This window comes from Patagioenas fasciata, chromosome 25, assembly GCF_037038585.1.
Source record: "Patagioenas fasciata isolate bPatFas1 chromosome 25, bPatFas1.hap1, whole genome shotgun sequence".
NCBI classification, from domain to species: domain Eukaryota; kingdom Metazoa; phylum Chordata; class Aves; order Columbiformes; family Columbidae; genus Patagioenas; species Patagioenas fasciata.
Window position 1 is genome coordinate 5,802,306 of NC_092544.1, and position 24,806 is coordinate 5,827,111.

At 44.2% G+C, this 24,806-nt stretch overlaps 1 protein-coding gene across 2 annotated transcripts; it reads right to left on the reverse strand.

The window, feature by feature from the left end:
* Positions 1–1,388: 1,388 nt before the first annotated feature.
* Positions 1,389–24,522, reverse strand: RLF (RLF zinc finger). Of its 2 annotated transcripts, XM_065857047.2 has the most exons (8): positions 24,336–24,522; positions 20,765–20,919; positions 18,784–18,865; positions 15,188–15,320; positions 12,008–12,210; positions 9,718–9,854; positions 7,424–7,565; positions 1,389–6,464 (listed from the first exon to the last, which is right to left on the reverse strand). In XM_065857047.2, the coding sequence occupies exons 1-8, from the start codon at positions 24,489–24,491 to the stop codon at positions 1,794–1,796; spliced, it is 5,679 nt and encodes a 1,892-aa protein (XP_065713119.1). In that variant the 5' UTR covers positions 24,492–24,522; the 3' UTR covers positions 1,389–1,793. The 2 variants fall into 2 exon arrangements, with proteins under 2 accessions (XP_065713119.1, XP_065713120.1); XM_065857048.2 differs by lacking the exons at positions 18,784–18,865; positions 20,765–20,919; positions 24,336–24,522 and having other exon boundaries at positions 12,008–12,169; positions 15,188–15,288.
* Between the last annotated feature and the right edge of the window lie 284 nt (positions 24,523–24,806).

Here is a 24,806-nt window from a genome sequence, read left to right on the forward strand (position 1 = left end):
CTGACTCAAAGAGGCAACAACAGAAGAGAACACAATTTAAAGTACAATTGAACTTGAGTATCGGTCAAGTGTAAAAAGAAAGAGAGGAAACTGTGATCAAGGAGTTCAAGTGAAATCTCACCCATGTGCTGTTTTTAAACCCACTAACCTGTTCTCCAAGAATCTCAAGTATTCATTAGAGGAAGGTCCAGTGAATGATGTTGGAATGAAACCTAAACCACTAAAGGCAAATTTCTCTGTAAAGTCATCTTGTGTATATAGGTAAAAAGATCACACTGAGCTGTCAGCCCTGGTAAACAAATTTCAATGGGAATAATTCCCATTTTTAATATTTTTTCTGGTTTCGGGCTTGTGTAAACACAAAGCAGCGTTTACCTTTCACATTCCGTACGAAAACTGGGTTGTCCCCAGGTCGCCCAGGACAAGGCCAGGTCCCGGCAGAGCGGCTCCCCCAGCCTGTGCCGCCTGCACCGCTCGGTGCCACAGGGAGCGCGGGGGCTGTGCTGCCCCCCCAGCAGACCCGGCTCCCCTAAGGGGTCGTCACAAAACCGCCTCCTGCCTTTGAAGCAGCATCTCGTACCTCTCCAGGCACAACAGCTGCATCAGTCGTCGCGTTTATTAAGTTTGTAGTTCCCCTCTTTTCCTCTTTTGAGATCCTGAAGATCCAAAGATGTTTGAACATGACACAAACTTGGCATCTAAACTCTTTTTTAAAGAGACAAAAATCACTTTGGAACACACTTCAGGTGTCTGACTCGGTTGCAACATTTAACCTTTCCACCCTAACTTTCATTTTAAAAGCAGGAGAGAAGATCGATGCTCCGTATTCCTTTCATTACAAGCAGCTCAGAGTTTCAAGAAAGGAAAAGATTCGCAATACGTTACATTTCTTCTGCTTAGTGTACAACTTTTAATCTAATTTTGATTGTCAGGACGTCCAAATGACTTCTGTGAAGAGCTGGTTGTAACAAAGTTCTCCAGATACTTTTTCGTTAACCTTCTTCATTCCTGCACCCAGCCAACAGTCATCACCTGTTCTAAACAGCATTTCCCAAAGCTTTCTCCATTTCCTTCCCACTGCTGCTTTTCAGCTCAGAGTATAAAACCAGCCCAAAGAAACCCAATGAGAATCAATTAGTGGCTGCAACTGGTGCTTGTTCATTAGCATCCTCATGCAGATGGGGACATGCCACATGTCACCGTTCCTTCAAGTCTGAATAAAGCACGGAGAATATGATAAAATAAGATGTAATATTTTACTTTTCTGTATCTATACTGGTTCATCAGTCTGATAAATCATCTACAAATGCATAAAACTTAAGCAACATCATCCAATGGTCCCAAATTACAAGTAAATCACATTAAAGATTTACTGTACAGTAAACAAATGGGTGAAAAACTGTAATTTATTGAAACTCATAACTCAAAAAAATATAAGATGCTGTAGTGTACAATATGTTACACGAAGCACCCTGGGGTGCACATTCAAGTCAAGTAATAACTCCATCGCCCCCCGAACCCTGGTACCCCAGTACTTGTTCCATATACAATCATGCACATTTACCCTTCGACAGGAAGCCCCCCGCGTTCTGATGTGTTCAACAGCACCAAAATCCATAGAAAAAAACGGGGAGCTAAATTAACTCGGCCAATATTTTGACAGATATTATACATTCATTGAATTAAACAGTCTACGCTAAACCTAAACAGTGTGCACTGTAACGATTACGGTTCTAATTTGGAGCTCTCCCCATGTAGCAGTAGTGGAGCCGATCCGCTCTACGCAAAACTACTTACGTACTCCCTACACAAAGCTCATCGGCCTTTTTCGTGGGAAATAAATCAATGAGTGGCGTAGAAAACTTGGATCTTTCAAGAACAACCACCGGTCGTAAGTAATGGAGCTGTTTTAAGGCAAGGTCCCCGCAGTCCGTTAGCGCCTTGTCCAAGATCGCCCTCAGATTTTCTAGAGAAGGGGCAGACGATGATTCTGACAACAAGGGCTGGATTTCTGTCAGCTGCCCATGGTTATTTTGGGTTAAAATTATATTTTTGTCATCTACAAAGTTGTTTACTGGTGTATCCCCTTGACCGTCTCCCTCTTTCTGCAAGGTCTTATCTACTGGAGCCTCCCATTCCACCACCTCATCAAAATCATCATCATCGTCGTCATCTTTCCCTTCACTTTCCTGAATAAATTTTAAAAATGAAGACTCAAATCCCATGGGTTTATACGTCTTTAAATCAAACGGTTTGGACACCGGAGGCTTCTGAAATTTATCTTTTGCAGCACAAAGTACATTTCTCTTTGCATGTTGATTAACCGCGCTGTGCTGACATCCCTCTGGATCTTTCTCTCTCGGCAACTCTAATTGTAAACTCGAGAAATAAGAGCTATTCTCTCTTTCGCTATTTTCAGAAAAATCTTCCGGTTTACACGTAACCGTCTCCCTGACCTTATGCTCTTCAAAACTGCCGTTCTGTGAACTGTGGTTATATTTTAAAGTGCCTGAATAGGTTAAGTCGCTCGCGTCAAGACCTGCGCCGCTCGACAGACATGGTTTTTGGTCTTCGTTACTTCCATCTTGAGGATCGCAGGCAGTACTTGGAACAGCAGGTTTTTCACCCTCCTGCACGCACTCAGGATTAGCTGATTTATCCTCTTGCTCCTTTCTATCCGAGTCTAATGCCGTTTCGGAGCCGGACTGTTTCTCATTCATCACGCCGCACTGAACACAAACGACGAGTTTCTGCATCCGCTGCTCTATGTACATGTTGGTCATCTGGTGCGTGCGCTTGTAGTGCCTGAGGATGCTGCTCTCCAGCTTGACGACGGACAAACAGCCCTGGACCATGCAGGGGTACTGGGTCTGGTTCGACTTCTCTTTGCACATCTGGAGCGCCTCCTCTTTTGTTTTGAAGTTAATCGAATGCTTTTCTCGACTCCTAGTTCTTTTAGATTTTAACTGCTTCCCGTTCTGCTTGCTCACGTCAAGACCGTCTTTCAAGTAACTTTGTTCGCTTTTATCTTTCTCTTGATCGTCTTCCTCCTCTCTCTCATTTCTAAAGAGACTATCATAATATTCACTGTGTCGGAAATACACGTGTTGGGAGTAGTGGCTGTAATTGGTGAAAATCCGATTACAGCCATTAAGGTCACAATGGATTTCAAAATCTTTGTTTAGTTTTTCTTCGTTGGCGTGTTCTTCTATTAGGTGCCGTTTCAGCTTATTAAAGGTATAAAACACAGCGGGGCAGTGGGCTTGGTTACACGCAAATCTTGCGGATTCAGCGTCAGAAAGCAGCTTTTGATCCTCTACGTGTTCGTTGTGAAAGTCACTACAATGCTTCGCGAGAGCTTTAGAACATAAAAAGCGTTTACCGCACTCTTTGAATTTGCATGCAAATATTTTTTTACATCTGACGAGTTCCCGTTTTGTTCTCGCTTTGTCCTTTTCCAAGCAGAGCTGCTCCTTGTTGTACTGGTGAACGGTTCGATAGTGGCGAATCAAACCCTTCTGGTTGGTAAATGCCGAGTTGCAGCTTTTGTGTATACAATGAAATGGTTTGTGGTACTTATGCAATATATAACATAAGTTTCCTTTAGCAACTGTTCTTTTGCTTCCTCTGCCCTGTCTCGCCTCCAGTTCCTCCCTGTGACTGTCCAGAGAACCCACGTTGGACGTTTTCCTCATTACGTTATTGTCCATCTCTTCGCTGGACTCCAAATCCGTCTCGGAACTGCAGTCTTTCTTTTTCGGGTGACACAGCTGCTCAGAGTGGTTTGAACGGTCAATGAATTCGACACTGGCCGCGCAGACGGGTGTCGGAATGGCGCTGTTTTTGTGCATGTCGTCTGTACACAAGCCGACGTGATCAAATTTTTCATTTGGACAAACCTTGTGAACTGCCCTCTCGCAGCCAATCTGATGTTTGTTTCGATAGTGAATCCTAAGGTGTGTTTTCCTTGTAAACGATCTTTGGCAAATGTGACACTTGAACGGCGAGTATCGATGCTGGAACATATTTAACTGCAGAACCATTTCCTTGGAGTAGTTATGCTTTCTAACGTAATGCATCAAGAGAGCTTCTCTGGTCACGAACTCGCACGTGCACCCTTGGCACTCACAGAAAAATGGTTTGGCTGCCAGCTGAGTAAGATACTGGCTGGGTAAATTATCTTGTTGCTCTTGAAGCTGGAATTTTGAGGTAGTTTTATCTGACTCAGAGCCCTTGGCGTCCCTGGATGAACAGGACTGTAAGGAGCGCAGAAAAGGCTTGTGCCTCGAAGAATTCTGCGCGCTGGAATTTTTTAAGCTTAGATGTTTCAAGCCTAACATCAGTTCCAACATGTTGTCATCGATATTTGATTCTTTAGAACTATCGTAAAAAGATGTCTCTGGGGAAGAAGGACAAGTTTCTTCCTTCAGGCCGTTGCTTCCTTTAGTATCTATCGTACAGCACAAGCTTTCTGGAGAGTCAGCGTTTGTATCTGAATTATGACCCAAGTCTGTACTAACGTCCGTAGGGGATTTACTGTCCTGAGCATCACTCAGCAGATCGAGAAAGTCTTTTGTTTTCACTTCCATATTTTTTTTACCTTTGAAGTTATACGGATGGGCCCTGCGAAGGTGTTTTTGCACACTCCTGGAGTTTTTGTGCGTGGAACAGCAGCCTCCGAAACCACAGGCAAGTGGTTTTTCATCCAAGCAAACCGCCCCATCAGAACATTGTTGCTTCACATCTGCTGGATGGACGACTCCTTCCTGCGACACGAGGAAACCCGGAACCGACTGATTTCGAGCCGTCGTTTCGATCCGCAGAGGCGACGCCCGGCCCTGGTTCACCGCAGCGTCCCCACAATGGAGGCTGCAGTTACTTTCGCTGTCCAGACCTTCGCTGTCGGAAAGCACTTCTTCCTTAATCTGTGGAATCTCCTGCGAGCCCGAGGGGTCCAAGTTATTCAGACTGGAATTCTCAGATTGAGACTCCGGGAGACAACTGCATTTGTCTTTTGAAACCGACTCTTCGAGCGTCACTGTCGGTTTGACCTCCCCGTTTGACACTGTGATATTATGCGCTGCCAGGTGATTCTGAAACTCAATTTTTGAATAGTAAAACTTTTTGCAGCCGAAGAAGTTGCAGGTGTACGACGCATCTCTGAAGTGCTGAGCCTCGTGGTGGTAGAGCTGCCCCAAGTCGCTGAAAACAATATTACAGCCATTCAGCTCGCATTTATAACGAAGGTCATCATGCGTCTGTTTGTGATTGAGGAGCTCGTTAACCGACCCGAACCTGGCGTAACAATCCATGGACACGCACATGTAGGGCTGGGGCCCGCAGTGCACGCGCTCGTGCTCCCGCAGGTGGAAGGACGTCATGAAGTGCCGGCGGCAGAACGCGCACTTCTCCCTGCGGTTCTTCATGTCCAGGTAGTGCTTGGCGTTCTCATCGTTGTTTTGATGCTCGGCTTTCAGGTGGACGCTTAAGTATTTAAACTGTTTAAAGACCCTCGAACAATCCGTCCCGGGACAGGGGTAGATGTCTCTGTCTTGCAGGTGGCAGTTTTCCAGTTGGCTGAAGGTGACATATTCATGTGCGTCGTTTTCAAATGTTTCAGGCAGCTGTGGCTTCTCCTGAAACACCGGGGGAGGGCTGCTGCTTGTTTTTTGTGGTGACCTCTCTTTTTTCAGGATGATTTTCTTTTTGTGTCTGTGCGTTCTGCTAGGCGGCATTTTAACGTGTTCCATGACGTGCGGTACAAAGAATTCCTTTCTCTTGAACTTTTTTGTGCACACCGGACACGTATAAACACCGTCCTCCATGTGCATCTTGGAGTGATGCAGAATTCGAGCCTCTATACACTCCCTTTTGCAGAGCACACAAAAAAATTTGTATTGAAGCCACCTCTGGTATCTTTCTGAAGAACCAATTGGTTTTTTCACTCTTGCTTTTTCTTTTGGGTGGTTCATTGCGTCTTTTCCGTCGTAATATTTTTGTTCTTTTGTCTCATCGTAGTCGCTAAAGAATGTTTCTAACATGTCGGTTTCATTGATGGACATATTACAGCTTGCATCGTCCTCGGAATCAGAAGCTGCTTTCCCCAACAGTTTAAGGCAATGTCGCTTCAGAGTCTTCCAGTCCCAAAATTCGGGATCGAACGGCCAATATGCTTTTAAAGCCAACAGCAGCTCACAACGGAGGGAATTTGGAACCAGCGCATTTTCTTCATCAAATTTTTGATCTGGTTGCATGTAGAGCTCTTCCAACACATTAAATCCACTCAAAGTTGGCTCGAGCAAAAATTCCGTGAGCTGACAAGCTCTTCGCACTTCAAGGTCTTCTGGCAAAAGGCAGGCGATGGTTTTACACACTGATGTCTTCATTTCGTCGCTTCCATTGGATCGGATCTGAAGGGCTCTCACGCACAACAAAACAGACACCGCAAGTCCTGCTTCTTCTGCCTGTTTAAAAAAAAACAGCCACAAATTAATGTTACTTTTCTTTGATAAGTAGATTATCTCTACAACTGTTCTACGAAAAAAAGGTGCAATGACAGTGGCCAATAGACTACAGCCCATCCAGAACACATCACGCTTGTGAGTGTGAAGTGCCTGAGCCACTGAGCATAGGAAGACACCGGAAATATTATTCACATGCTGATTTAAAAAAATATATATTCCAAATTCTACCTGGACAAAATTTAAGTTTCCTTGAACCTGAGTGCATGAAGTAATTATTTATCATGTCCATATAAGAAAGCAAAAAGATGAGCACATTGGGGAGGGTACCATTGATTGAAACATCCATAAAACTGAAGTTCACGTGGCAAATTCTACTCTATGTGTGCAAAACGATGCTATTTTTCAGAAAGAAATACCTGAAATCTTTGAGAAATGGTGAGATTCCAAAGGGAAAATCCCGTATCTAATTTAAGGTCCGCGATCTGTGTAATGCTGTTACTGACAGTTCAAATCCTGTTAATTCTGCCATTTAAGTGTAAAGTCTTTGCACTACTCCTCAAACTGAGATTATGAGTTTATAAAAATTGCGTTAAGCATCTTTTGAACCTTCCTTCCAGTTTCTGAAGAACAGAAGGTACAGGTCCAGACGCGACTGTGTCAAACATTTTGAGGAAAAGGTATTTGCGCCAAGTTTCCGTCTCTCTGAGATTCCGCAGCAAACTGTTGCTGTGCCTCACGTTCCTAAGCAGGGTTCAGGTCAAACACAGCTCCGCTTTGTTCACATAATACTGTATTTTCAGAGCAACAAACTATTTCACATTGATTGAAGATTTTTATTAGAAAGTTATTAGGCACTTCACCACAAAGTATGAACACTGGAGGAAGCTGTTATATCATATCAGGTCAATAGAATTATTCAAAAGCCCAATAAATTATGGCTGTAAATGCAGCTTACTTACTTCAGACTGGATAACTCTTATCAAGAAAAACAAATGCTGTAGCGTCTTGGCAATGATGCCGAACTGACGACACCTCTCCAAAAAGGAATCTAGAGAGGGATCCATTCTTCTCTGCAGTTTGCTCCAGAAAAGTGTCAGTTCCCTGCAAAGAGTTGAAAGAAGAACGTGAGAACATTGGAGATTTGTCCAGAGTCCAGACACTTTTGAAAATGTAATTAACAGCTATCTGTAGTCAGGAAGAGACACCTGAGAACTAGACAGACCTACAAGAAACTAAGATACAAATAGTATAATTCAAGGTGTTTTAAATCCTAAAATAGACCTAGAGCGGGGAAAAAAAGGCAGAAACCCAGAATATCAGCACCTTCTTCTATTGTGGCGGTGTGAGGAGCAGAAAACGCCTCGACTGTGCAAGCACAGCTCAGCAACAACAAAAGCATCCATGTGTTAGCAACGTTATTTTCATCCTAAATCCAAACCACAGCACTGTACCAGCTACCAGGTGAAAATTAACTCTACCACAGCCAGAACTACCCCTCCTGTCTTTTAATATATACACACAGATGTCATTCTCTCAGTCTACAGGCCATCCCTTTAAAGTGTCCGTTGAGTCCATTACTTTCGGCTCCATCTGTCATGACAGCTCGTCGGAGCACAGTGTGTGGTGCTGGATGCTGAGCCCAGCTCCAGTTTCACTACTGCACTTTGCTCAAAGTTCATTCTTCATTAATCTGGGTGGTTCTTATTGTAATAGCATTGATACGTCCTTCTACAGTACACGAGAGCACCAGCACCCAGCTCATTGAGTAGATCCCATAGTGTCAACTAACCAGGTGACACATTCATGGATAACCTGTGCAACGGTGTTCACAAGCCCATCTATACGTTACATCTCTTCCTTGATGGCCTGAGGTGTCACGGGCCCACTGAGCTATGAAGAGTTCACCCATATGTTCCCCAATTAGATCCACCTTTAACCTGAGCAGCCTGATCTACCTGCTGGTCGTTCTGATGTTCTTCAGTGGCCCAACTCTTTGCAATATGAGCATCTCCACGGCACTTTTACACCCACAATACAACAGGACCCACTGGTGAACAGGGCACATTGCTCCTCATTTTCTGGTAGCTCATCATCCGGTGGGGCCTCTTGAGCACGTGTCACCTCCTCCTCTGCTAATATTCCAAAATCTTGGCCTTCTGGCCAGCCCACAATCTCTCCCAACATTTCTGGACAACTGGGGTTTCCTATTCAAGCTCATTGCAACTCACTGCACGTGGCCTCTTTCAGGTCACTCGACATCAAGGCCTCACGATCAGACTGTAATTTGGCATAAGCATCTTCCAAAAACCCGGTTGTTCCTGCTGTTCCCCTCCCAGTGTCTTGTGCACCCCCGGCCCACTCGATGGTGAGGCAGCAAGAGACACAGAAAAGGCCTTGACACTGTGACTAAAACATCAGTGTGTTGCCAACATTATTCTCACCCTAAATCCAAACCACAGCACCGTACCAGCCACAAGGAAGAAAATTAACTCTATCCCAGCCAAAACCAGGGAATTATTTTGGTGATCACCACAGTCTGTAGAAAGCACAGGCCTCTTCATTTTTGCGAGAAATAATACTCACTGCCTCTGCAATATGTAATCCCACACCTTGCTAGTTAATCTGGCTGATCTGACAAAAGTAATCCTCCAAATTAAAAGTTTTATGTCATACCAGCCACTTGAATTAATCTACTTTGTGGCTAAATAATCGCTAGATCTGCGTCTGTCACAGGGAAAGCAGGTGGAGGTCCATCAAGAAGGTCTCCTGGACAACAGCAAATCATTGAGTTTGCCCTGAAAGAATGTTGGCCGTTGTTGGTCTATTTGTTTACTTCTTTTTTTCTCCTCATTAAAAAGAGATCATGAGAGAGACTTCAGCCTCGCATCTCTTTGGACGTGGCTCTACTCTCATCTCTAATGGCACATTTTGGCAGTGAAAAGCAGTCAGTCTCCAGGATTTCCAAGTGTGGTGGACTCTTCCCCCAAGAAATTTGATAGTCACGATTTGGCCGAGGTCTAGAACTACAGCTCTCAGAGTTACAGAAATTACAAAAACATCAACATGACTCTTGCTTGACTGCTCTACTACTGCAGCAAGACGAGCCCGTATTTCTTTTGTCACAAGTTATCCAGAAAGTAGTGTCTGATGTACTTCTCAACTTTTTCTACATATGTTTGTGCTGTATCAGCTCAATTTTCTTGCATTGAAGCCAGCGAGGAATATTTAGGAATAAGCCAAACTAAGTACTTACCAAGAGCAATACACATTTCCTGTTTGAAGCTGATGAGTAAGGTATGTTGTACAAAGAATAAACGCAGTGTTTTCTTGTCCCTCAGATTCCAGGTTGCATATGATGTCCAGCACTTCTTTGCAGTCTACCTTTGCAATCTTAAAGAGAGAAAATTAAAAGAAAAGGCACTTTTATTATCAGCATGTTTAGTGTATCAAAGGAAATGGTCTCAAACACATGAACAAAATACTGCTTTATTTGAACGCCGAGAGTTCATACCCCACGTTTCAGCTACAGAACAGCGTGAGGAGCTCACATATGTTAGTTCAGATCACTTCTCAGTGTCAGTTTTCTTTGGGACTATCTTCCATTTTGCTCAGCTTAGCAAAATACATACAGGCAACAGTTTATCTACAACTTCACAGGAGGCTCCCATCGAAGTTCTGGAAAGTCTGCTTAAAGGTGGTACCGATCCCTGGATCAAAATAGGGCATCAGCTTGGTTATAAGCCAAGTATTTTCAGACCAAGCAGTAATTATGAAGTTCGTCTCTGACAATGTCCACAATGGCACACTGCCATCTCCGCAATACTGCGGCCAACCTTCTGAAATAATGCAAAACGCAGTGGGTTGATACAAGCCTGATCTTCCAGGTCCTGTTTTTCAGAAAACCAAAAATTGTCAGTGCATCAACAACTGAATGAAAGTTCAGAGAGTACAGGATGAACAGTGCTAAGATATTTCAAATGAGAATAACAAACCCATGTTCGTTAACAAGAAGGATGCCAATTTACTCCTCAAAGTCACTCCATGGCTCAAACAAACACCTAAGACTTGGCTTTGTTTTCTGGGTCATTTTAGTTGGAAGGAAAAGTTTTAACATTGCAAAAATATCTCACTTCTCATGTCATCAGAAATACCTTCTCCCAGTTTTTTCGTAGGATATCCCGTTAACATTTCTTACTTACGGAGACTTCCCCTCCCTTCAGGAGCTGCAGATACACCATGAACCCACTAAAAGCCATTTAGTTTGACTGTAAATTCCTCCCTAGCTGAGCTGGAACAACATACTCTCAAGTCTGTAAATGCAGCAGCATGTTATCTTTCTTACATTAAATAATGCCATTACAGCTGCAAGAATGTGGGAGCTGCTGCCTCAAAATGTAATAAAATAACATCTTTGATATCAACAACATTTCACAAAGCACTGAGAGCTTGCAGAGAAAGGAAGACTTAGGTTAAGTTCTTGTAATCTTCCAACCTAACTGGAAGTTACATGGGAAAGGGAACACTTGCCTTGCAGAGAAAGCCAGCTTAAATTACAAAACATTTGGGGCTTCTTGCTTTTTGCGATAGTAAGGAGTGTTCTTGACTACTCTGTACGAGAACCTCTCTAATTAGTGCTTTAATCGGTTCAGTAAAAATGGCAAATTCAAGCCAAACGTTAGAATCAGTAACCCAGACAGCAATTGTTAGTTCTGTTCCTTTGTTTCTCACAGACCAGCACAAGATTCCTATGAACAAATAGCTAAATAATCATATTTGTTACACAAGCGCTTTTGCTATCCTCACTCATATTCACCCTTTATAGCTGAGCCCCATTCCTACTCTGCACTTCAAAATGTCACTTAACTCTATTTTATTACAGTGAACTCTCTCGTCCCCCACACTGGGTTTTGGGTTGTTGCCACCTCTCGTTCTTGGAGCTCTTCATCTTTCATCTCTTTTCCCCACTTGTCATTAGACCTGATTAACTTTCTACCTAAGACAACACAGAACATGAGGATATAACACAATACTCGACTTCCAAAAACAAAGGTGCTTCAGAAGTCTCTGGTTTCAGCAATCTGTAAAGAGCATCACCTCCACAACACCCGTGGGCCAAGCATGCAAATTACATATTACATACAGTACATGATATGCAAACTCTCATATTGCCAATCATTTACATCAACTTTCTGGCACTGTAACACCACACAGCCTTTTAACTTTCTACAGTGTTGGCTATAGGTCTGGTTAAGTAACAAAACCATATTGTTTTAAGATACTGCTTTGATGCATAGTGGCTTTGTTTTCCCCTGAAAGGTTTAAGTAAGCTATTACCATCATTTGGTTCAATTCATCAATATGTGTTCCAGTTTATGCATACTTATCAACACCAGAGTTAAAACAAATGTTCTTTCCAGTCTGCAACAGATAATTCCTCTTTCGGAATTCTGCTGCAACAGTTTCATTCTTCAGCTCTTAATGTTGCAGGAAGAAATTCTAAAATTTAATAAACAGACAATAAAAAGCGACTATGGATTTCTAACCTCCTTAATGGAGTCTTCGTTTGGCAGCATCGAACACACACAGGTGATGTAGGCTTGACGGAAAGATGAAGCGTTGGCGATTTCAGGCGAATCGGCGCACAATTTGGCCAAGGACGTGGCTTGTGGGATGCAGTTTGACTTCATCAGGTGTTTGATTCGCATCTGCAGAAAGGAAGGCCCTTCTCGTGTAATCAATTTATTGGCTAGGAAAAGAAAAAAGCCTTTGAGAATACACCAATTTACAGCTGACACTTCAGTGAAATTGTCTCATTGCATTCATGCTTTATTTTATTACAAACTTAAGTGTGGTCGGTCTCCTTAGGAAACTTGAGGTGTGATAAAAAGCAACAGCGATAAATGGAATAAGGAAATATGGACGCTGATCAGATCACACAGTATTTTGAACGAGGTACCAGTAGATCGGTTGAGATTTGAAATATTCAGCTTTCAATTGTAGCATAATATTCCAAAGAACCAAACACATTCCAAAGCATTACGTATTTTTCAACTGAAGTTGTTAAACCCCCACATAACGCCCAACTAACCAAAATGAAGTTGAGGGTAAAAACGTTATTTTTGTGGTACTTTGGAAGGATTGTGACATGACGGGCTCATGGCCTGGACGGTGTGTCTGCAATGGGAAAAGAACTGGATGGAGGGCCAGGCCCAAAGAGCTGTGGTGAACGGAGCCCAATGCAGTTGTTGCCCGGTCACAAGCGGTGTCCCCAGGGCTCAGCACTGGGGCCAGTTCTGTTTGATCTCTTTATCCAAGATCTGGACGAGGGGATCAAGTGCACCCTCAGGCAGTTTGTAGACAACACCAGGCTGGGTGGGAGTGTTGCTGTGCTGGAGGTTAGGATGGCCACACAGAGGGATCTGGACCGGCTGGATCGATGGGCTGAGCCCAGCTGTCTGAGGTTCATCAAGGCCAAGTGCTGGGTCCTGCACTTGGGTCACAACAACCCCATGGACACTGCAGGCTGGGGAAGAGCGGCTGGAAAAGGATCTGGGGGTGCTGGTGCCAGCGGCTGAACATGAGCCAGCGTGTGCCCAGGTGGCCGAGAGGCCACCAAGATCCTGGCCTGTGTCAGGAACAGTGTGGCCAGTAGGTCCAGGGCAGCGATCGTCCCTGTGCTGGGACCTGGGCAGGAAAAACCTCAAATCCCGGGGACAGTTTTGGGTCCCCTCAGCTCAGGGCTCAAAATGGCAGCCCCAGGGGTGGTGGGATCACCTCAGGGCACACAATGACAGTGCCAGTGGCGCCAAAATCACCTGAGGGCTCAAGAAAGGCCTTGAGGTGCTGGAGGGAGTTGGGAGAAGGGAACGGAGCTGGTGAGGGGCTGGAGCACAACTGTGATGGGAGCGGCTGAGGGACCTGGGGGTTCAGCTGGAGAGCAGGAGCTGAGGGGAGACCTTCTGATCTCTGAACTGCCTGAAAGGAGCTTGGAGCCAGGGGGGTCGGGCTCTGCTCCCCAGGAACAAGCGCCAGGAGCAGAGGAAACGGCCTCAAGTTGCGCCAGGGGAGGTTGAGGTTGGATTTAGGAACAATTTCTTCCCCAAAGGGCTGTGGGGCATTGGAACAGGCTGCCCAGGGCAGTGCTGGAGTCACCATCCCTGGAGGGTTGGACAGATGGACATGAGAGACGGGGGTTAGTGCTAGATTTAGGTTATGGTTGGACTCAATCATCTTAAGTGTCTCTTCCAACCAAAATGATTCTATTATTTACCTGATCTGGTTCTGAAGGTAAAAAACAATTAAGCTAATCTGGTAGACATCTAGATAGTCAGATATTACAGAAGCATCTGACTTCCTGGCACAGAGAAAAGGGACTGAACAAAGAAACTGAAGAGAAACCCAACCAACGAGATTTGAGTGATCACAACGCATGGTGTGGTGCAGCTTCACGGATCAGTCGGTACTTCAGAAATCACTTCTGTAGTCACCGAATTACACTTGTCTGATGGAAGATTTTCCATGCCATCATTTGTGGTACAGAGAGCAGGATGTCTTTAAGTTTTCATTTTGCTTTGCACCAGAGCGCAGGGTATACAAACCCGGCACTTTCCTCTTGCCTTCTGAGAAAAGAGTCAACTTTACATACGCTCTCAATCTACTTCTCTCTTTCTGTAACATTTTAGGGTTTTATGACTCAGTGGCTCACGATACGCGTTATTTTGATTTCTTTGGAAGGTTATTGAATAACTGGCAACAACACAGGAGTTTGAATCCTATGCCCTACATCAGGGGTGTCAAACTAATTTTCACCGGGAGCCACAGCAGCCTGACGGTTCCCTTCAAAGGGCCAAATGTGATCTTAGGATTCGGGCCGTGGGTTTTTTGTTTGCCACCCGTGCCCAGTGTTGTCCTTCCCAGCATTATGTTCTCTCCTACAATTCCCTGCAAACCTTCAATACCTGTTCAGCATGCTTTTGGTCTCCCAAGAGGCTCAAAGCAACAAAACCAACCAAACAAAACCCCCTCCATCCTCTGTAATGCAAGGACAGAGTTATTTAACGACTGAAGCATTACCCCATCTGACAGCCTGAACACAAGCAAAAAACCAACCCAAACTAAGGTTTCCGAGACTGCCACAAAAGCGAGATGCTCAGTAAAAAGCAACATACCCGGCAGATATTTGGCTTCTTTGAGCTGCCCTTTATTTAAACTGTCTAACCCCTTACGTTACGATTGAACTCAAGAAACCTTCCTTTGACAGACTAGTCCAACGAGGGCTTCCGGAGTAAGGTTCAAGATTGTTTAATCCCCCCACACGCATCTTTGATGCCTCTGAAAGGTGGGGACACACGCAATTCCTGCCCTGTGAAGCATCCAGGAACACAGTTAAAGGGACGGAGTTACGAAGAACAAACCGCCCCAGGGAGCAAAATTTCTGTATTTTTTATGATGAAGAAAGAAGAAATAAATTTTTACAAAAGGAGTTTCAAAGACTCAAACTGATGGATAGCGTAGCCCAAGCAGAGATGCATCAGCAAGGACACATTATTCAGAGTGCCAGTGACACAGTTTCATCAGAAATATCACTTAGCAACATACAAATACTACTCGGCATTGAATTTAAAATACAACTTTCTTCTGACTTCAAATTGCCGCTTCCCCACCAAAACTGCACTGAGTAATTTCTTAATAACCACATATAATCTCTAAAATCACCTTCTTACCTTCCTCAGTTTCTACTGGTTGCTGGGATAGAATTTTAAGAAGAACTGGATTTTTCCATACACCTTCCCTTGTGATGTCCACCAGTATTTGGAGGTTGTTGTTGCCAAATTCTAGTAAAGCATCATGTGAATCCTACAAAACATAGAAAACCAAACACACACCAGTCATTACAAGTCTTCGCTAAAAATTAAGCCAATGTCACTTTACATTATGTCCTAATATTTGACCATGTTCTAATAATTTCACACCACTTTTCTGAATGTTTTGACACATTTGAATTGGGAATCTAACAGTACAACATCCTTTCACTTCTCTAATCCTACAGCAAAACTTCACAATATTTAAGTACTCAGTTCACTGAAATGGCGTAACTCAAAAAGCCTCTTCTGCAGTTTTTATGTTTCTCCATGTACATGTGTACATACAAGCAAAATTACAGAAATGACTGTATAAAACACAAAGGATGATTTTATATCAAAGCATTTAGTGCCACTGAAGAAATCAGAACGAAGAGTGAATAGTTTTCAAAGCTAATAACAAAAAGCCGAGAGCGTAAAATGTTACATTTGGCATTAACACGAGTGAGATGAGCCGGTAAATTTACTTCTCTGAGAATCACAGGACCACAAAAAGACGCATATACTCCTACAAAGCTGGTTATTCCAACCACCTCCCTGCCTGCTCCTCTAGCAAACAATGAACTGAAATTGGAGAGGATGAGCCAGAACTGAAGGACACGAGTATCCGCCTGGCTTTCTCCACCACTTTGAAAGACTGAAAGCAAAAGGCAAGCCAAGGAAAGTGTGAGAACAGCTCAACAGGACGGGGCATCGTGGAACAGAAGACCCTGGGGAACTACAGGCCCGTCAGTGTAATTTGTTCCAGAAAGACAAATGCTCCTGGAAACCCCAAAGAACAAAAATGTGATTTGGAACCGTCAGGATTTGCAAAGTACAAGTCACATTTTATCAGCCTGACTACCTTCTGTGAGGAGATGCCAGGCTGCAGATGACATTAGAGCAGTCAGACTTCGCAAGGTTTCACAGTCTCCCGTAGTATCTTGAAAACCAAATTGTTAAAGTATGGAAAAGTGAACAATAACGCAAGTGAAAAAGAATCATCTCAGCTGCCAGGCTCGGACGTCTTGTGACCCTTCGTACAAAACCCAACTGGTAGCTGTCTCCTAGTAGCATTTCTCAGGAGTCAACAGCTCATTCATTGTCTGAATAACTGGACAAAGCCCATTCTCCGCCAATCCACAGCTCATACACAACTTGGAGAGCACCTGGAGGGAACGTCAGAAAGACGTTCAAGAGGCCGCAAAACATCACCGAACTCGCTGAAATTCAACACGTGCAAACGCAAAGTGCTGCACACGGCCCAACCCCAAGTACCAGTAGAGGTGGGAAACGTGTCGCTACCTCCCAGTTGGGTCTGTAATTCCAGCGCAGGCCAGCAGGCAGCCCCTACTGCAAACTCTGCTGAACAGCTTCGAATCAGAGCATCACCGGGAGATTGGTGAAGTGTTTATTCCCCTCTATGTGGTACTTTGGAGGCTCCCCTGGAGCCCAACACTCAGCGTGTGGATTTGCCACAGTGGAGCAAGTCCAGCAAAGGCCACCAGAGAACCTGTAAAACCTTAGGATGAGAGAGTGAAGAGGGAAATTTCAGAACTGCCTTCATCTTTGTCCAGCTGGAGCTGGACTCTTCTTCCTGTGCAGTGAGCGAGTCAACAGACAGCTCCCGTAGAAGAGGAATTCTGTAAAACACGTCTGTGGGAAGCATATCAATGTCTGAAACACCCTCACTTTGAAAGGACGACCTGAAGTTTGCGCAACCTCCATTCTTTCAATTATTGAAGTTATTAAAAAACATCCGAACAGCAACGCAGTTGTTGGTCCCAAGCTGGACCAGGAAACCAAAAGCAGTACAAAGAACCTCAGGGGAGGAACCGGGGGGTTGTTTTTAAAAAATAAAGCATCATCAATATTTTTAAAATTAAAGTGTTGACACAGGCAGCTCAATGGCACAGCAGCAGAATAAGGCAGGTGAATGACAGACCTAATGCCTAAGACTTATGGGTTGGTAAATTAAACCAGGTTTAATAAAACAATAAAATTATTATCCTCTTTTTCATTGTTAATCACAGAATCATGATGCTATGATTAAAATGACTATACTCTTTTTACAGGGTTTGGAGGGGATCGTTTGAATAAAAGCCCATAACTCAGACATTCTCTTACTGTTGAGAAAAAGTTTAACAAACATAAGTAAAACAATCACCTCTTAAATTAACAGTCCTTTAATATACTGAAACATACTGCAGGACATTTGGAATACCAAATAGGAAAAACTATGTATTAGTAGCTACCTAGCAACAATACACCCTGTTCAGGATGCTCAGCTGACCCTTTCATTATTGGACCTATTGAAGAATATAATGATGATAATAATAATAATGATGATGGAGTCTCCTTCTCTGGAGATTCGCGAAACCTGCCTGGATGCAATCTCAGTGTTCCCACTTTAGAAGAGGGGCCCCACTAGATGATCTCCAGAGGTCCCTTCCAACCTCAGCCGTTCTGTGAAATATTGACAAAAATCTACTACAAATACTTTGGAGAAATCTAATGCAAAACTGAAGTATGTAGGACAACATAAAGAGGTCCTGAAGACACAAAGCGTTTCATTGTAGATGACGTCAGGGAAAGGATAATATAGTCAGAGCCTATGGGCAAAGTTAAGGAGAAAATACTCATTGCAACAGTTTAATGAAGACACCAGGATTTTTCAGTCCATTTAAAGCAATCAGCAGCTACTACAGCGTCACAGAAGTTTTCCGTATGCAGCTTTAGAATAGTCCCTACACCCCGCTGCTTTGAAATCCAAGCCCTTAACTTTTTCAGTCCTGGGATGAAAATTTATTTGAAGTTTCATTGCCTCTCACTACCTATGCAGATTGTTATAGAGCAGGAAGATCTGAAAGAAATCCCCCTGTCCACATCTGCTGCATTCCACACCTGGAATTCTATGAGAGATGTGGGCTGGTGTCACTCTTCTACCCCTGGAATTTAACAGTTTCCAACATACTCAGCCTGAATAAAGACACCTCTTGTCCTGACAGGACAAGGGGTGATGGTTTAAAACTAAAGGAGGGAGATTCAGGCTGGATATAACGAAATTGTTGGCCCTGAGGGTGGTGAGAGCCTGGCCCAGGTACCCAGAGAGGTGGTGGATGAACCATCCCTGGAGACATCCCAGGCCAGGCTGGACGGGGCTCTGGGTGAAGATTTCCCTGTTTTACAGGGAGTCCCATGGAAAAGATGAGGGGCAACCAGCACAAGTTGCTCCTGGGGAAATTTCAACCAGACACAAGAGGGAAATTTTTCACAATGAGAACAATTAGAAAAATCTCCACAGGGAAGTGATGGATTCCCCAACACTGGACACTTTGAAGGTTCAGCTGGGCCAGCTTGTCTAGACCAGGCCTGTGCCAAGGCTGGACCAGGTGATCCTTGAGGTCCTTCCAATCCTTCTCTTTAAAAAAAAAAAAAAAAAAAAAAAAGAAAATTGGAAAGAAATTCGGAACACTTACCTGTATGGACTGATGGAATCCCAACCACACCTCATGCGGCAATTCACTTTCAGGAATTGAAAGCAGCAGCTCAAAACAACTCCTGGAAAAGTAAGAGGTAAGTAAGCAAGCTATCTGAACACATTCTGCTGTTAGGTTAAATAACATTTGTGACACGTATTACTTTGCATTCAGAGAAGAAATGATGGTAACATTGAACCATGTTTGATAACGTGGAAGGGGAACATTCAAATACCTACGGTGCAAACTCAAGAGCTCAACAAACAAAAAAACCCTCACCTGCATTGTTAAACACAAAGATGTTCAAATTAAAGTCAGAGTTAAACAGATCAGAGTGTAAAATTCCCAGTTCATTAATGCTGCGAGCTGCTGTATTTGTGTAGCTCAGTTATCTACACAACACAGGTATGAAACATCCCCTTATTTATTCTGCACAGAACAACGTGACCTCATCAGACTAAATGTGTTAACTATGACACTGTCTAGAGATCCACAAGATTTACACACAGCAAAAATGTTCATTAATTCTGACAATATAAGGAAACAAAACTGGTCTAAGACTCCCCACATAAATGCTATGAGCTACATCTTCATTGTTAGATAGTTCCAAATTGTGCTATTTTTTCTTCTAAACTTCCACGCCCAAGTATCAAATTGAAGAATGACAGGACAACATATTCAGCCTTCCCATAGAAAGAAGAAATGAGCTTGGGGAAAACGAACAGATGACCATAAAGCAAATGTGAGTTTCAAAATCGCACGGTACCCAATTCTTTAATTCTTCAATTGCCTTTCCCCCTTCCTCCCAACTTTTGACAGATACCTTCATCACTGCCATGCAGTAATTAATTGCATCGTCAGGCACTAGAATCTCAATCGTTACTATGCCCATGAAAACGTGGGCAGCAGGATCACCAGATATTCCAACTGTCAGAGGCCTCAACATCATAAAATAATCAGGACTGACTTTTCCCTTGTGCTCAAGCTCAGCAATACAAGTTAATTCATCAGCTGTCCAGACCCAGATGGTTGTAAAAAAACAATTTTACAAAGTCTCCCAGCAGCTGAACTCTTTTAACATAAGAAAAACAAAACAAAACCCCCACCAAAACCAGAAAAACAACAACAAAAGAACCACCAAACAACCCCAGCCAACTAGATGTGTGCCCAACTTTCACGCATGACTCGCTCCATCAAATAAAACATTTGCAAACTTCACAGCCAATGCACTTTTGAAAAATCTTTTGATGCACGCCTCGTTTCCAGATTTAAACTCAACCAATCCTACTTACTTCACAATTTTTGCAAATAAACTGTAACAGGTGCTGGAACACTTCTATTATTTAAAAAAAAAATTCATCTTGAACACTCAACTTCAAAATATCTTCCAGGAGAAGGTCTCCTCGGTTTGAGTTTCTTATTTTGGAAGGAAAAGCTTGAGGCAAAAATCAACATTATTCTGTAATCACTTGATACCTCATTCGCTGTTAAGACAGAAATTTCAAAAATTAAACTTTAAAAGCTTTCAGAATTCTGTTCATCTTTGGGTTGCATTCCAAAACTTTCCTTATTTTAAGCTTCTTAGAGTTAACGAGACGACTAATTACACACAGTAGGTACAACCAGCAGGTGAGGCACAGCCCTACATTTTTGAGATCAACCGGTTTTATTGGTCAAATCCAGTTTTGCCGCTTAGACCAGGTGACACCGAGATCTCGTTTCTCTTTTTATGGTTTGTCCTCCACCACAAAGTTTTCTGAATATCCAAATTACCTCCTCACACTGAAACGTGGAAGAAACCATACTAGCAGAAGCTGTTGACCTATATTGCAATTTAGTACATCGCAAAAAAAAAAGTGTTTGAGCAAGGAGCTTATTGCAAAATCCATCTGGAAAAGAACACTTGACTCCAGACCACACAGCAAAACTGATAACAAAGAAACAACTGTAAAAAATATTAATGTACCGACTGAAAACTTACAGCACGAGTCTGCCGAGTACCAGAAGAACATCTTCACATTCGGTGGTCAAGTAAGGTCGCGCGTTCGCAAAGCTTTGGATGGAGATTCGATAGACTTCCAAAAAAGGTAAAATATGTTCCGAGGCGCCCCGGCTGCCCGCGCACTGGAGCAGGGTCTGGAGGAAAAGGAGATATCGTTAATATTTCTTTTTGTCTAAAAAAACAAATATCAATATGTAGCATCAAACATACACAGTGGAAGGGTTCTGGAAGTGCTAAGTTTCGACTCTGGCAGCTATTTAAAAATGGCAGATTTTCTCCTCAACAGTTCTCCTGTTTATTCATAATATTTTCATTTATCAACCATACAACTAAACAGTTCAAGTGTTTCTCTAACAGATTAATGAAAGATTTGATAATATAACTGAAATTAGATACGGCATTAGAAGCATTAAGATGTCAAGATGCAATCCCTAGAGATACTCAATGACTACCACAAATCATCTGTTTAGTCAACCCAGAGACTACATTAATGGAAGATCAAACACACAAATATTTTCTAAAAATATACCCGTTAAAACCAATCTAGTTAAAGAGCCAGATTCAGCACTCGACTATTTTGATGGACACTTAGATCACAAACAATCTGGTATTAAGTACAAGTTTTAGTTGTCTAGTACAGACTTTTCCTGGCAGTCTCTGTATAAGATAAAATCAGAACATTTTAAACTTATAAGAAATAGATCACTGCGTACACCACTGATGTACATACAGGACGGCAAATCCATCGCTGCCCCCAAATATTTCAGCTGCAGCTCCTTCCCAAGATCATATTTAGGCCAAGGAAAATTCAGCTTCCTTCTACACATGTTCTGCTGTAGCTTAACAAGCTTAAGACAAGACATCAGTGGTAATTGTTAATACAAAATTAAGTTGAATTCCTTAAATTTCACTTAATGGCAGACCTTAAATTTTATCGCTCAAGTTCTGTGCAACACGCACAAACATCTCCAGACAGGAGGAGAAACCAAGACGCAAAATCAGTTCCTGACTGCACAATAACATCACAAGTCCACACTCCATTGAAGTTGCTGCGTAACAGACCATCAGGTTTATGTTTTCCAGTTTCATGTTCTCCATCAGTTTCATGTTTCCATGACAATCAGAAATGTCCCAAAGCAATGGCAACTCAAGACAGACCATTTTGTTTTCATCACAGTGTTCTAAAATGAAACCACCATTCAATAGCAGCACAAAGACCTAAACAGGTCTATGTTTTTTGTGAGGCAGGTTTCAGTTTGATTTTGGTTCTTTTAGGTAGTTTTCCATCAAACTCCATTATGAAGCTTTATCTGTACCAAACAAACCTGGGTGACTGGACCTCTCTCTATATATTGATCACCTTGACAACCTCTACCCAGTGTCAGCCAAATATTTATTTCAATGACCTGATGAACGAACGCCACTGGGAATAATTTTAGTAAAACCTGAAACGTGGAGAGTCACGCACGTGACAGCGAGGTCACGGATCTCAACAGCCTAGAGCAGCACCTGCAGTTCGAACAGTTTTGCAACCTAACAAATGAACTCCTTGTCTTGTTTCAGTAGGTGAAGAGCTAAACATCCTCCCAGAATCATATGGCAAAGTGCACGACCTGTGGATGGAACACGGGAGAATGTGAAGGCCAGTATCACTTGTAAGGAACCAACAGGGTTTTGTGTCATTTGGCAGCTGATTTTGCCTTTCAGAGACAGTGGCTGGATGTGCTGAGGTGTGGCTAAACCAGCTTGTAAACCAGATCTTCTTATTTTTACTTTTATCTTAGAAACCACAATCTCTTGAAATTCAACAGGAACAGCTTTCCAACCCAGTAACCTGACAATTATTCAAACTTATAGCTCATGATAAATGATGTTGTGGGTGATGCAAAAAAAAAATGAAATAACTTATTTAAGGACAAGTTGTTTCCATCACTGTGACTTGACTTGAGTTCTTCTGGACGTTAGTGGCTCGATTCAGACCCTGCTGATCCTTAGTGTCATTAAGCAAGTGTTCAGATGAGACCAACAGGGCACAGAAGCTCATTCAGTGATGTATTGCACGGCAGATCCCAGCCAAGGCAGAACACGCAGTCTGGATCCCAGGTGATGGCCAGAAAAGCCGCACTGAGCAAACCCGCCCGTGCCACAGAACCCCCAGGCGAGAGCTCATGGGGAGCAGCTGCCCAGGAGAGATGCTCTTGGTTTTGTCTCTCTTCCTTCTGCCCCTGCAGTCACTAGAGAGGCTTGGAGTTGAACTGATTTTTTGGGGCAGGTGTCTCTGAGATGACATGTGCTTTTGCTTTTTTTTTTTTGTGCGTAGAGCTAAAAAATAGCTCTCAAATGGGGATTCATGATACGTCTCAATGAAGGAAGTCAGTATGTGCTCATTTTACAGAAGAGAAATCGGTGAAGTACCTTGTCCTGGGCCACCAGCAAGTTGGTTACAAAGTTCAGGAAAATGTTTTGATGCACTGAGTTGGAGCTGCCCAGGTCAATCGCTACCATGCGCTATTCTTTAATAACTAAATTGTAGCTTTCCTACACAAATCCCATCAAATGATGCCTCCACCACAGATGCTGAGTTGGGTGGTGATGGTAAACACCTGGAGCTCAGAGCTCTTGGAGTGATGGGGTTGGGACTGTTCAGTAAGGGAAGTTTACCTCTAAGCTTGGGGATGCTCAGTGCTGTCAATCACAGAACCCCAGAATGTCAGGGGCTGGAAGAGCCCTGGAAAGCTCATCCAGTGCAATCCCCCCATGGAGCAGGAACACCCAGATGAGGTTACACAGGAAGGTGTCCAGGCGGGTTTGAATGTCTGCAGAGAAGGAGACTCCACAACCTCCCTGGGCAGCCTGGGCCAGGCTCTGCCACCCTCACCCAGAACAAGTTGCTTCTCATCTTTCAGTGGAACCTCCTGTGTTCCAGTTTGCACTCATTGCCCCTTGTCCTGTCACTGGTTGTCACCCAGAAGAGCCTGGCTCCATCCTCCTGACACTCCCCCTTTATATATCTATAAACATTAATGAGGTCACCCCTCAGTCTCCTCTTCTCCAGCTCCAGAGCCCCAGCTCCCTCAGCCTTTCCTCACACGGGAGATGCTCCACTCCCTTCAGCATCTTGGTGGCTGCGCTGGACTCTCTCCAGCAGTTCCCTATCCTTCTGGAGCTGAGGGGCCACAACTGGACACAATATTCCAGGTGTGGTCTCCCCACGGCAGAGCAGAGAGGCAGAACTTCTCTCACATCCCCTGTGCCCCCAGCACACGGTGCAGTCACCTCCCTGCAGCGCGCATCCCCTCTCCGGGGGAGGGATTCCCAAAATGGTTGTGACTGTCCCTGCGACTCAGCCATTACCATCACCACGGCCACTCTCGTCCCCAGCCGAGCCAGCCGCCCAGGAGCAGCTCCCCAGGGCAGCAGGCCCGGCCCCGGCAGCGAGCGGAGTCCCCGAGCCGGCAGCGCCGCGAGAGCGGCCGGCGGGCCCGGCCCTGCCCGGCACTGGGGCCTGCGGCCCGCGCCGCGGCCCAACCCGTTTCACCCGGCCCTTTACCTGGCAGAATCCCCGGCAGTAAGCCCGGGACGAAGCCTCCGACACCTCCTGGTCCCGCAGCTCCGCCTGCAGCTGCCAGAGGCGGGCCCGGAGCGCCGCCACCAGCCGCGGCATCTCGGGCCGCGGAGCCGCCGCCTCGGCCTCAGCGTCCGCCATCTGCGCCCGGCCCCGCTGCGCGTAGGCAGCGCTCACGTGACCCGCGCGCACGTGACGCCGGCGCCATCCGGGGCAGAGCGGGTTGGGGCGATGGCGTCACGTGACGCGGGCGGAAAGCGCGCTCCGCCCGCCCCGAGGCGCCTGCGCGGGCGGGAGAGGCGAAACGAAAAATTACTGTGGTGTTGGTCTTTTAAAGTCTTTCGTCTTTTAGTCTTTTTAAATTTTAATTTGAGAATTTGGGTCAGGGAGGTCCCTGACTTCTTCATGAGGATCAGGTTGGGGGTTTCTGCCTTCCATAAAACAACAGAAACCAAA

Coding starts and splice junctions, on each gene's coding strand:
- RLF (XM_065857047.2), bottom strand. CDS start 24,491: ATGGCGGACGCTGAGGCCGAGGCGGCGGCTCCGCGGCCCGAGATGCCG. Junction 18,866..20,764: donor GTACTCGGCAGACTCGTGCT/GTAAGTTTTCAG, acceptor TTACTTTTCCAG/GAGTTGTTTTGAGCTGCTGC. Junction 7,566..9,717: donor GGAAATGTGTATTGCTCTTG/GTAAGTACTTAG, acceptor AACTCTTTGCAG/GGAACTGACACTTTTCTGGA.